Source organism: Natator depressus, chromosome 1, assembly GCF_965152275.1.
Source record: "Natator depressus isolate rNatDep1 chromosome 1, rNatDep2.hap1, whole genome shotgun sequence".
Classification (NCBI taxonomy): Eukaryota; Metazoa; Chordata; order Testudines; family Cheloniidae; genus Natator; species Natator depressus.
In genome coordinates this window covers 256,934,610-256,947,639 of record NC_134234.1, presented here as the reverse complement: position 1 = coordinate 256,947,639, position 13,030 = coordinate 256,934,610, and the positions used below count along the sequence as shown (strand labels likewise).

General features: G+C 51.4%; 1 protein-coding gene across 4 annotated transcripts in view; it reads right to left on the bottom strand.

The window, feature by feature from the left end:
• Positions 1–13,030, bottom strand: part of SGSM3 (small G protein signaling modulator 3) — a 59,664-nt gene that overhangs the window by 11,993 nt on the left and 34,641 nt on the right. For all 4 annotated transcript variants that reach the window (XM_074941664.1, XM_074941667.1, XM_074941666.1 and 1 more), the window contains 10 exons: positions 12,579–12,787; positions 12,327–12,434; positions 10,505–10,648; positions 9,836–10,031; positions 8,764–8,909; positions 7,597–7,824; positions 6,776–6,830; positions 2,341–2,468; positions 1,874–2,029; positions 591–645 (listed from right to left, as the gene is read on the bottom strand). In XM_074941664.1, coding sequence (XP_074797765.1) covers positions 591–645; positions 1,874–2,029; positions 2,341–2,468; positions 6,776–6,830; positions 7,597–7,824; positions 8,764–8,909; positions 9,836–10,031; positions 10,505–10,648; positions 12,327–12,434; positions 12,579–12,787 — 1,425 coding nt within the window. The remainder of the gene's footprint in view (positions 1–590; positions 646–1,873; positions 2,030–2,340; positions 2,469–6,775; positions 6,831–7,596; positions 7,825–8,763; positions 8,910–9,835; positions 10,032–10,504; positions 10,649–12,326; positions 12,435–12,578; positions 12,788–13,030) is intronic.

Sequence of the window (13,030 nt, the reverse complement as noted above, 5' to 3'; positions counted from 1 at the left end):
TGGACATGAATGAAAACCCAGACTGGCTGCAGTTCCTGGGGGAGGGAGGAGAAGAGGTGTGTCCCCGTGGGCCCAGCCTGGGGAAGAAAACAAGCAGCATTGGAGCCTCTCAGTGTATGTCAGGAAATCCAAACAGCTGCAAGCCTAATGTCATCGAAGGGCATTCTCCCTACAAGCACCGCAGACAGCGCTAGCTCCCATGCTCCAGAGCAGCCCCCTACCCATCCTCACCCTGACTGTGAATGTGCACCTCAGCTGCTGCATCTTCTGGGAATAATGAGCACGCCTAGCAAGGAGCTGCGGCCCCACCCCACCTCCACACCCCTCTCTCCTCCTAGCCATGCACAGGGATGGGATGTGCATTCCCAGGCAGCTCCCCAATGGGGCTCAGCTGAGCCTTTGGCTATAAGGGCAGAAACTCAAATGAAAGGCAAACCCACACGGCTCCCTGAAACAGGGCGGGTACAGATGCCAGAGCCATTGTTGAGGGCAGCAGCGTCTCTGTAACATTAGCAATTGCACTCCTCCTCTCCCCCTCTCCACAGCTTTCCCTCAGCCTCCCCTCCCCCACCAGCCTTGTCTGTTCTCACCTCTCAGTCCATTCAGTTCCCCCACCCAACAGTGCTCGTCCTTTTGGGATATGATCTGAAAGAACAAAGAGAAGAGATGGCAATTTGAGAGTGAGACAAACACTGACTCACAAGGGCCATGGAACGGGAGCAAGGAGGCAAAACAGGGCTGGCGTCAGGCTCTCTCTCTCCACACATCCCACCCAGGACAGCGGAGATGCATTGCCATGGAAACAGTATCACCTCAAAGAGAGTGAGCGTGTGCACGTGGGTAAGGAATCACTTTCTTCTCAACCATCAGAGGTAGACAGGGGGACTGACTGACTGAAATTCAAGTCACCAATCATCACTAGAGATAGGTGCTTCCCAGACACCAGAGACAGGAGTAACAAAACACGTAGTCAGGTTCTTTGTGGGGACTGAACCTGGGACCCCTGAATCTAAAAGCATAAGCCTCTCCCATCGGAGCTACAGGACCAAGTCCACTAGCTCAGCGGCTGTAGCAGTCTCTTTACGTGGTTCAGCCACTCGATGGGGATAAAGGGCCGCTCTGGGTTAGCATGGGTTATGCAGGCACCCTGGGCAAGAGGCAGGAGTTCCTGAGGGTGGGAGAAGAGGAGTTAAATGATGATCAGCCATTGTGCCAACACCCTCCTCCCTTTTTCTTCCCCAGTGGTGGTTCTGTTGGCCCCACACTACTTGGGGGTAAAAGGCTAGTTCTACTCGCCATGCGGGTGCAGGACAATGCTGCCAACACAATACACCCCACATGTGATGGCTATTCAGAGCAGTAGCTTCTTGCTCTTTGATGGGCAGCGGGTTTCCCTTTCCTCCCTCTCGCGCCCACCCTGGGATGTAAAGAGGTGGTGCCAAGGTTTCCATACTATTGGGTGCCCTTAGATGAGGCTGGGCTGGCCCAGTGCCCTGGTGGCACAGAGCACTGAGTTAACTGTGATCTGAGTTCAAATCTTATCTGCCTTTCACTCTGGGGGCGTGGGGGCTTTCTGATAGCCAGGGTGACCCACTAACCAGTTCCAGCAGGAGGTGGCAAGCGTTCCCAAAGGAATTCTGTGTCCCGCCTGGATCAGCCAGAACCCCCAACCACAGACTTCATAACCAGCAACCCAGCACAGGGCGCTGGGAGGGACACCTCAGCCCGACTCCCCAGGGACGAGGCTATAAGGGGGACGAAACACTTGCCCCATGTGGTGGCTCGAGGTGGGTGCCTGTAACACGCCCTCTCTGAAAGGGGGCAGAGAGGGTGTATCACGCCGCGGGATTCTGCCCCCACCCAGCCCTCGTACTGTGATGATGTCGTTCTTGCGGAAGCCTAACTCGTCATCGTCATGGCGCTCGAAGTCCAGCAGTGCCTTGGCTCGGCGCCGACGGTGCTGGGAACATGCCACATAGTTTTCATGGTCCCGCTGGTGGCTCTCCATGGTGTAATCCGGAGTCAGGTCCTGAGTTTGTGCAGAAGAGAAGCACAGAGGAGCAGTAAGAAGGTTACTAGAGATACTGGGGTGCTCCCCCGTGTTCAGTACCGCTCTCTGCTCCCCACCCCCGGTGGATAGATTAGCTCTGCTAGCTCCAGGATCAAGCATGGCTCCCTTCCCTCCACCTGGGACAGGCAACGTGCAACACACAGATCCTGCTCATGGTGGATCTCCCTGCAGTCCGGCAGCTCCTCCAGGGCTAGGGGTAGGGGGACCCAGCCTTGGCCCTGCAGCACGAGGGACCCAGGTTTAGCCTTGTGCAGTGCGCCCCCACTCACAATGCTGCAGTTCTTTGGATCCACGCACTGGAAGTGCCGTGCCACCTGCAGGATCGCCTCACGAAGGTCAGCCACCAGCTCCGTCTGCTTGATGTTCTTGGCCTTCAGTGCCTCTAAATCGTCCTCACCTGGGAATGCGGGACACACGGGAGTGAAGAGAAAGGAAACCCCCAATCCCATGCTGGGAAAAAAGGTGGCTGTCCCCTCCCTCAGCCTGAGCAGAGACAATTACGACTGCTCCCTCTGGTCAGAGTGTAACCATTGCTCTGGCCCCACTGAACATCTGGGCCCCGCTCATGGCTAACAGGAAAAGGGGGTGATATGAGGGGAGGGAGAGAAACAAAATAATGCATCCTGTCACCCTAAGGCCCAGGCACCTCTATGCCAAATACACAGGGGACCAGGACTGGGGCTGGATTCAGCCTCCTTCTCCCCATGCCAATAAAGGGGAGGCCAGTAGGAGCCATGAGAAAACAACAGTTCTCAGCTGACACAGACGCTCGTAAGCTGTCTGACCCCATCTGAAGACAGCCAGTTGCTCATCTCCCCCTCTCTGCCTGTGCACTTCCTGGGCAGGGAAAAGATGGGGAGTGTGCGCACTTCCTCTGCCCCTCAGGGCCCTCCCACTGCCTTATCCCCCTGCATGAAGGATCTGGCCCTGCTTCCATCCAAGTCACTGTTAATACTCCCACTGACTCCAAGGGAGCAGGAGCAGGCCCTAAATGAGCTCTCGTTAATCATTTCCCTGCCTGCCTTAACGTGAGGCATATACACACCCCACCAAAGGCCCTATATTATAGGCAGTGCAGGTAGCAGGACCTATAGTAGGGTCCTATAATGGGAGTGTCACACAACCTTGTTTTCAGTTGCCTATAACTTTGCTAAACTTTAACTGTTCAATCAGGCTGAAATTTTCCATGCCGTGGGTCTACCTCAGGTTGATTTTTTTGGCGAAATTTCAGCAAAAATGGTGTAACCATTTCTGAGAACAAGACATGGGAAAATACATTTTGTCCATGTTAAAAAAAACCCTCATACCACCATTTTGTCGAGAAGCTGAGGCACCTCCCTGCTCTGGAGCAGGGATTTGAAATTTGGCTGGGTGTTGTCCTGGTGCCAGGGATGAGTCTCTTGCCGTCCTCATGAAAATCTGCTCAAATTTGTTCTCTGAAAGTCTCAGTTCACACATGCTCAGCTGAGACGTGTTAGAATTTGATAGCTAAATTCTCCAAAGAATCTCTCTTCACTGAGCATGCTCCTATCACTGGGATGCCACCGTGGCACTAAGCACAGGAACCAAAAGCAGGGAGCCTGTCTGTCCTGTGCTCTCAATGCTCTCCCTGGTGGCAACCAGGCAGCAAGGAGAAGGGTGCAGCCTGACTGGAGCGCAAAGGAGAGAGGAGCTGGACTTGTGGGTGATGAGACTGGTACTAGGAACTGGGTGTGGGGGAAGGGAACCATGACTGCGGCAGAAGGGTCTGTAACCACTAGATTACACTCATCCTAGAACCTGGAATAGAATCCAGGAGTCCTGAGTCTCAACATTTCTCTGCTGTCAGAAAACGGCTGTGAAACCCACTGGCAAAATATGCACCTCATCCACCTTTAGTCTGCTCCACTCAGAGGATAACAGCCTACTACTGCTATAAGGTATTGTCAGCTCAAGTGACAGTGGTCTGTCTGGTGGATCAAAAGATTCTAACCCTGCTGAAGAACCATGTGGGTGCCAATATGGTTTCAAGAGATAAAATTTCTGGTTTTTCAGTTTGCTTTTTTAAAAAAAACATAGAAAATTACGTACAAAAAAATTACATTAAAAGAAAGTTAAGTTTGTAAAATCAAGCACTCAAGATAGGAAATGCCAGAATTAAGGTTTCCTGTGCAATCTTAATTTGGCCCCCTTGTGCATATGCACCATGATTCAGCCTTTAATCTCATGATCACTACTCTTATTTCCACAAGACCTCTGCTCCATTCAGTGCACTGAATGGACACAGTGCTCAGGAAATTAATCAGGGTTGTGTAGTGAAAGGAGGCTGTTATCTGTAGGTTCCCTGCCTCATTTGTTGAGGTTGTTGAAAAGTGTGTAGTGAATGAGGTGGGGAACTGCAAGAAAAGGCTTGTGGTTTAGGCAGTTTAAATGCTGCTCTGGGGAACTGGATTCTCTCCTTGCCTGTACCGCAGAGTTCCTATGTGATGCTGGGCAAGTCATTTAGGGTGGGATCCACGAAGGGCCATAGGCATTACGATGCTAAGCATCACGGCGCCTAACTTTACGTGCTAGAAAAAAAATCACAGGAACAGCACTGTGACCCACCAAGCCAAGCACCTGGGCTGCCGATACCATCAATGGAGACAGACAGGCACTGAAGAATGCGATCCACACAAACCAGCACGTGCGGTGGGAAGCCACCCAAGCTAGGCAATGGGTGATGCCAACAAGAAAGGTGGGTGCTAAACCCTGCCCCTGAGGAGGAGGAGTGATGCATAAATACTTAAACAGCCTTGAGAGAGAGAGGGAGAGTCCAGTGATCAGGGCACCCACCTGGGAGATGGGAGACTGAGGGGCCAGGCTCCCTGCTCCAGCCACTCTTTCATTAGTTTTCCAAACCAGAAGAGCTTCAGCAGGAGAGATGGAGGGAGCCTACATCAGAATGTCCCTTAGCTCAGTGGTTAAAGGGCTCTCCCGAGAAGTAGGAGGCACCTGTTCAAATCCTCTCTCCCCCTCTGGCAGAGAGGGGGGCAACTGGACCTGGGTCTCCCACCTCCCAGGCGAGTGCTCTAACCACTGGCACCACCATCACCAGGCTCCTCCTTTATTTTGAATGGGACCTGATCTGGTAGGTAGCCTCTGAGCACGCCTACTGGATTGGGCCCTGCACACGACTGAAGTGCCGGAATGCCTATCCCCCCTGGTTTGTGAATCGCTCTGGGGCTGAGGCACAGGATATGTGTCCGGATGCCTAGCGGGAGGCAGCAGCACACACGCTCAGAGAAAGGAACTTAGGCACCAAGGGAACTTTTACTCTGAAAATGTAAACAATGCCTGAGTTTGGGCGCCCATGGAGTTTGGTAGGAGTTTTGTGGATTGCAGTAGAGCTTGAACTGGGACCTAGGTGCCTTTGTGTATCCTACCCTTAAACAATACTTTGCACTAACTGTGTGTTCCTCCTTTTCTGGGTGCCTGACTTGAGACTCTTGGCCCTGGTCTACACTGCGGGGGGGGGCGGGGGGTCGGTCAGGGGATTGATCTAAGTTATGCAACTTCAGCTACATGAATAATTCTGTGAAATCCGTGCTCTGAATAAGGCAGGGTCCTGTGATAATTGTACGTGATCCTGTAATTCAAGACTGTATCATAATGCATATGCACAAGGGGGCCAGATTTAAGTTGCACAGGTAACATTCATTCTGCCATTTCCTAACCAGTGAGTGCTTGACTTTGCAAACCTAACAGCCTTCACTGTATTTTTTTTTTTAAATGCAATAGTATATAAGCTTGTAGTTCCCCATTAATCTGACAGAAAATACTGAAGGCACTTTCCGCAGCAAGGCCAACACCACATGAGTTCAGAGTTTCACAACCAGGCCATGATAAGCCAGGAGAAAAGTCAGGAAAACTTTCAAGAAATTAATGACAGGGGGAAATGTTTTGGCCCTAAAAACACCATTCCTAATTTTTACCAAGCTTCCCCCCACCCAAAAATCTGCCCTGGGATAAGATATGGCACTTTCTGGAGGATCTATTTCTTATGCGGGAAGTCAGCTTTTGCTACGCCATAAGGTATGTATTTTTAAATGCATGCATAATGCTACTCTTTGCTTGTGCCAGTGGTTTTCTCGATGTTACATGTTGGGTGAGCTCACCCGCAATGAAAATTAAAATGTGAAAGTGTTCAGAGTAGAGACCACGGATGAGGGTAGGAGCTATGGACAGTCATGGGTTGCATTTTAAGTCTCCAAAGGATACTCCTGAGGGCATTCTGTGCCAAAAAATTAAAAAGTCATTTTTCTGTGGGGAAGCAAAGAAATCTGCAGGGGACATAAATTTTGCACATGCGCAGTGGTGCAGAATTCCCCCAGGAGTAAAAGAGGGACTTTGGACATTCCTGTCCTAAATGGCTTCATATTTTGGGGGTGGCTGGACCTGCAGCAAGAAGGTTAAGGGCTAAAGAGCAAAGCACGCTACTTCCTGTGGCTATCAGGAAAAGTCTGCTTCTTCCCTCAGTTTTGGGGAGTGCAAACTCAGCAAGTTCAAACTCCCTTCTCTCCTTCTCATTCAATCTCTTCCCTTGCTTTACTTTCTCTTGTTGCTCAAGGAATGTTCACCCACTCCATTTCCCCATGCCCAACCATTCCTCTGCCTCCAGACTATTCTTTCACCCTCCATCCTGACAGCACCATCACAACATGCAAGGAACACACTTGTCCTCACCGAAAAGCAACGAGGTAATGCCAGATTTCCTGTGCTGGGTCCTGCGCCGCACAATCTGACGGGGGGGGAAGAGTGAGACAGAGAGGACTCGTGAAGATACATTAGAAGAACTAAACATATATAGATTGGCATAAAGGGGCTAGAGTAGGGCAAGAGGACACAGTGACTGTCAGCAAATCTCTGAGGGGTATACACCGCAAGGAGAGAGGGGAACTGTTTGGAGTGGTCCCAGACAGAATGGGCAGTAACCAAACCACTCTGAGCAAGAGGACCAGCAGGAATGATTTTTGACAGTGGGGTCTATCAGGCTGTGGATTAAACTGGGGGTGGATGAGCACCATCAGGGGCACTCAGAACAGGACTGGACAAAGCACAAGAACAGCCAAGCACTGGCTGGTGAGGGGGAGAACAGGAGATGACCTATGGATCTACTGCAACACAAAATTAATTCATTCCATGAAGAGAGTGAAAGGCAGTGTTTAGCGCTTAGCTGGCTGCCGAGATCCCTCGCGTGTGGGCTGGCTGTGGCAGGTGTGGGAGGTCTGGTGGCTGTGGTGGGTGTGGGAGGTCTGACAGCATGGTCTCCCGGTAGTGAGAACAGTACATGTGGTCAACTCCCATCACAGTCCTAGCACTCACTCCCCCTCACCGGGGAGCTGAGAGAAGGGAAGTTTATCATGGAGCCAAAGCCTGCTAAGGCAGGGTGGCCTCATGCTAACAGAGTGTTATAAGGGTGAATGACCAGCTAGCTCAGAAGGCAGTGTCATGAAGGGGATCTGCAGTCCCTAACAGCCCAGATGGGCAGGGCTCTGTGCATCCACCTTGGATAGATTATTGACAGCGGCGCTGGGGTTGAGTAGCTGCCCTTGGTCAGCGATGAGGTAAGCCAAGTGCTTGCAGCGCTGGGTCTCCACCGCCATGTCTGTCAGTGAGCCAGCGACGCGCATGGCCTCCCGCAGCAGCACCTCCGCGTCCTCGATCTGAGACGGGATGTCCGAGAGAGTGTTGAAGATGGAGGCAGAATTCTCCGACTGGATTAGCTCATCTTCCTGCGGGAATGGGGAGAACCCACACATACATAATATGCTGAGCATGTCAGTGACACTCACTAGGACTGCTAAAAGCCCTGCTTACACCTCAGAATGCAGTCTAGGCACAAAATTTACCTCAGGAGCAACTAGATTTCTTCTTTAAAGTTTCAGTAAGAAAAAGTCCAAGCTGCTTGGTCAGGAGATAGCAGCAGCATCTCACACTGCTCTAGCGCTTTCATACCAAAGAATCCCACAGCACATTATACCAGAGACATATCCAGAAATCACTTCATCCACCACGGAAATGCAGCCACCTCAGGGTGCTGCACAATCGCCATCCTGCACCAGCAATACTACACAAGTGAGTCACAGGATAACTTCCCCTGAATTCTGAATGGGAGAAAGTTTAGGGTGGCCAAATGTAATCACCCAAATTAAATGTGGCCAGGACAACAGGGCTCACACCCTCGGACTTGTGCGAACAGCACCAAAGGATCTTTTATCATCCCCAAATGGTCAGCACCTTGGTTTTACATCCCATCCACAGGTAGTAAAAAACAAAGAGCTCTCCAGAGCCAGGGAGGGCAGGACAAGTCTCCAGACTGTGTTACTCTCGGCTCAGGAATCGGAGGGGAGTAGCAAATGAGGGAGGGTGATGGTGAGACATGGGAAGTGGAGGTGAGGGGAAAAAGAGCAGGAATGGGAAGCCATCTTCTTGACTGAGTCTCCCAAATCTCAAACAATGGATTGCTGACTGACCTTCTGCCAGGTCACTCTTCACATCCCCAGATTCTGAGGAAATCAAGATGGCGGCTCTCGCTCCCCTGCAAAGTAAACTCCTGAACCATATACAACCAGCAGGTACAGGAGGTCCCCACCCCTAGAATCTTCTTTCTTCCTCCTTCCTGAAGAGAAAGCCAGGCTGCTAGAAATCAGGGCACAGGAGGTGGTTGTTACCTTCATACTGAGCATGCCCAAGGTGACCTGGAAGAGCACTAGCGAACCCTGGTAGAAGAAGAGGTCCCAGATGCGCAGCAGCAGTTTGATATGCACAACGCTAGCGAAGCATGTGAGGAACCAGTGCAGGGTGATCAGGGACAGCTCTGTGTATGAAGAGACAGAAAGGGAATGTGACACAGGTGATCAGGTGACCACAGAGGAAGAGAGCCAGCACAGAACCGCCCTCCCAGCCCAAAAGGGACACCCTCAACTACTCCTCATTCCCAGGGGATTCTCCAGCTACCGTGACGATAAAGGAGAACAACTCTGTTGACATCAGTCAGAGCATGAACAGCTCCGGGGGGCGGGGTGGGGAGAGGCTCACATGCATTGTGTTTAGTAAAATAAAACAGTCATAGGAATAAGGTCATCTTCTTGGGACCTAAGATAGGACAGTGCCCCCTTTAAACAAGACTCAATCAGACCATCCAAAACCACATGGGACATTGTGCGCACGTACATACAGCCACACACCAGGAATTCAAAACTCCCCCTCCTCAAAAGTTTGTCACTCTCCATTCCCTGTGTCCCCCAAACAGGAGAGAGGGAGAGATGCATCTCCCCCTGTCCCAATGCCAAAGCCTCCATGACCTCCTGGTTGTCAAAAAACCCCAAACACAAGACTCCCAGGCATCCCTGGGTGAGAAAAGCCCTCCGGTAAGTTGAGTCCAACCCTGAAACCTACAGCTTCTCCCCAAAACAACCACAATGCTGCAGCTCTGCATTGTCAAGCCCTGCAGCATATCAAACAGAGTATGGAGTAACAGGAATACACTGACTTCATCACTGCCACGTGAACCAAGGGATACTTTACTGAGTGTATTCAGCTGGAGAGGGGTATTGTGGGAGTAGCCTCACAATTGTGGGGTTCCTACCATATCATTTCAGTTTAAGGTGCTGTGCAGTACATAGGGCTCGCTTATCTGCACACACACGCATGCACGTACATACGCATGAGCCTGGGTCATGCCTGCAGGCTGAAAGCAGCACCCTGGGTCGAAAGATTCACTGGCCTTAGGGGCCCCTTTACCAATGTCATGCTCTTGCAGGAGCTTGTCCAGCCGTGGCAGGTACTGCACGATGAGGTGGCGTAGGACACGCTGGTCGGTTTGCACTCCCATCAGCGTGGTGCTGAAGTAGGAGGCAGGTACCAGGTCCTCGATGATGGCGCACATCATCCAGAAGGCATCTTCCTCCTCCAAGAAGAGCAGCAGGGAAGCCGCCACCTAGTGAGAAGGGGAAACAGAGATGTTCATTCCAAGCCTGCACTAAATGGGACATTCACTGGTGCTTAGGTGGAGTGGAACATGGACAAAGTCTAGAGTTTAGGAGATGGAAACATCCCTCATTTCCACACCCAGAAGCTTTGCTTTGCTTTCTCCCATTGGTGGAATTTCTTTCACACTCCACCCGAAGAGATTCTTTGCTATTTCAGTCACATCAGCCAAGTCTCATGTCAATCAAACAAACAATATCACTCTCCCTCCACAAACAGGTTAGTTTCGTCCGTGTGCAAAATTACTCCTTCCGTTTCTCCTGCCCCGAGAAATGGCTCCATTTGGTCTGTTCCCCTGACCTAATTTGGTTCGCATGGTGCCCAGCTGCACTGAAGCTGGCTGAAATCAGCTGCTCTGACTCACCTACTGCGGAAAGAATGATCCCTAATGAAGTAACACAAAGCAGGGGCAAGTGAAATTACCATGCCGGTGCCTTGGCAGTATCCGATCTCTGGGTAAAGCCAGGCTAGTCCCCGGAGTATCCTGCGCAGTCGTGGCACCCCGATGCTGTTCATGTTGGAGAAGCAGGCGTTGCTGGGCATGGTGCGGAGCAGGTCCTTCTCGATCTGGCAAGCACCCGTCACAAACAATTGCTTCAGACTCAGAACGTGTAATCTGCTTAACAGCCTCCTGCTCCCTTGGCCTCCCTGATGCCCTGCCCTGGCCACACACTCCCTTGCCTTCCCCACACCCTTTTAAAATATATTTGGTGCCAGTGCAAGGTACTGGACTGGCACCATCTGGAACCTGAAGGCCTCTGTTTACCCCCAGGACAGCTTAGCCAGGGACAGAGCAACTTCTCAGACACACTCGCCAAGGTACCTAAACTCTGCCTCGGAGGGACTGACCTGAGGGACGAGAGGGGACTTCATACTCCTTGACCCATTCGGTTCTTGGTGTCACCCCTGAGAATGGCAGCAAGGTGGCCAATTAGTACAGTCTGTGCTGCTGGGGTTTGCAAAGTGGACATTTATCCACCGGGATCTGGAGTGAAGACACCCCACCCTGCCCATTTCAGGCAGGCCACCAAACCACGATCAGACGGCAAGGGCTGGGCTTGACTGCAGTTGGCGATTGTGAGCATCAAGGCTCCATATCACAGGCCAAATCCCCTGAACTGTTCAGTCCCTCCCTCTGTCAGATGATTTTGGTTTGTTAACCCAGGAGCTTGGCGAGTTTGGGGCAGAGATAGAGTTTGGCCATAACATTATTACAGAAAAGAGGGGAGGGGAGGGAAGGGAGGAAATTCCCTGTCCCAGCCTTGCTAGCACCTTGAGCCCTCAGGGTTCAGGAGGAAAGACAAAAGCCTGGGAGACAGCTGCTGCCACTTGAATAGGGCATGCACCTGCTGGTGGTATTTCAGTCCCAAGGTTCCCTTCCCTCCTTCGTAGGGCCCTACCAACTTCATGGTCCATTTTGTCCATTTCACAGTCATAGGATTTTAAAAATCATAAATTTCATGATTTCAGATATTTAAACCTGAAATTTCAGGGTGTTGTAATTATAGGGATCCTGACCCAAAAAGGAGTTGGGGGTGGGGGTCTCAAAGTTATTGTAGGGGGGTTGCGGTATTGCTACCATTACTTCTGCGCTGCTGCTGATGGCAGTGCTGCCTTCAGAGCTGGATGCCCGTCCTACAGCCGCTGCGCTCCGGCTGCCCAGCTCTCTAGGCAGTGCAGAAGTAAGATATCTTATTACTAAGTAAGAGGGGCAATATCACAACCCCCCTAAAATAACTTTGTGACCATCCTGCAACTCCCTTTTGGGTCAGGATCCCCAACTTGAGAAACGCTGGTCTCCCATGTGAAATATGTATAGTATAGGGTAAAAGCACAAAAAAGACCGGATTTCACGGTCCCTGACGCGTTTTTCATAGCGATGAATTTGTAGTAGTAGGGCCCTACTCTTTAGTATCTTGGTCAGTGTTTGTACCTAGGCATGATTCACATACATATATTCACAGCAGAGCTGTCTGCTCCATGTACACAGAAACCATCACAGCCTGAGGACAGTGTGGGTGCTGACTAAATCTTTTCCCCTCCCCTTTTGGGAAGGCGAATTGAGCCCCTCAAACTACCTTCCTAATAAAGGACGAGAAAAATTAACGAGTAGCATAGTCCAACCTCTCCTCCCCCCTCATCTGTCCCTGCAGGCATTAAGCAAACTCCTCATCCCCCCAGTGCAACAGATCACCCATGTTTCCACCCCAAGCACTGGAGCGTGGGCATCAGGCAGGCTCCCGACCTGTTTGGCAGAGATAGTTTCATCATTGGAGCTGTTTTTCACAATGTCTCGGTAGGACATCTCCGAATTCCTCTTCTTCTGCAGGGCCCCAGAGAGACGCATCCACAGCTGGAGAATTGGGGACATGAAAAGAAAGGGTGAAGAGCGGTCAAGACGCAACCACAACAAACTGAGAAGTGAAACCAACAGGAACTGGTCTCTCATTTCATACTCCCTGCTTCCCCTTCTCATGACTGTGTCCCAGCGCCTCACCTGAGGCCTCATGCTGTGTGGTATGCCAGCCAGTACCAGTGAGCGCAGCTTGTCCGAACCCGGCAGCGTGACCTCGATTTTGTCCCAGGTGAGGTCCCCCACGTCATGGTTGTGCGTGAATTCCAGGTGGGCCTGCCACTTCAGCCTCTGCTGTGGCTCCTCCGTCAGCAGAATCCCTAGCAGCTTGCTGGAGTTCGGCTCAGTGCCATCTGCATCAGGAGACAGGGGAAGGCAGAGAAGGCAAAGAAACAGACAAGAAAGAAAGGGACTAGGCGGGGACCAGTGACAGACAGAAATGGAGAGATCTGTCTTCTGTAGTTGAAAAAGCCAGAGAAAAATATCTGAGCCTGTGCACTGGTGGCGGTGCTGGGGATTCAGATGCATGTGCCCTGCATCACAGCAGTGACAGCCTGGATTCAAACTGCACTCGCCACCCAGCACCGCTTGTGTAG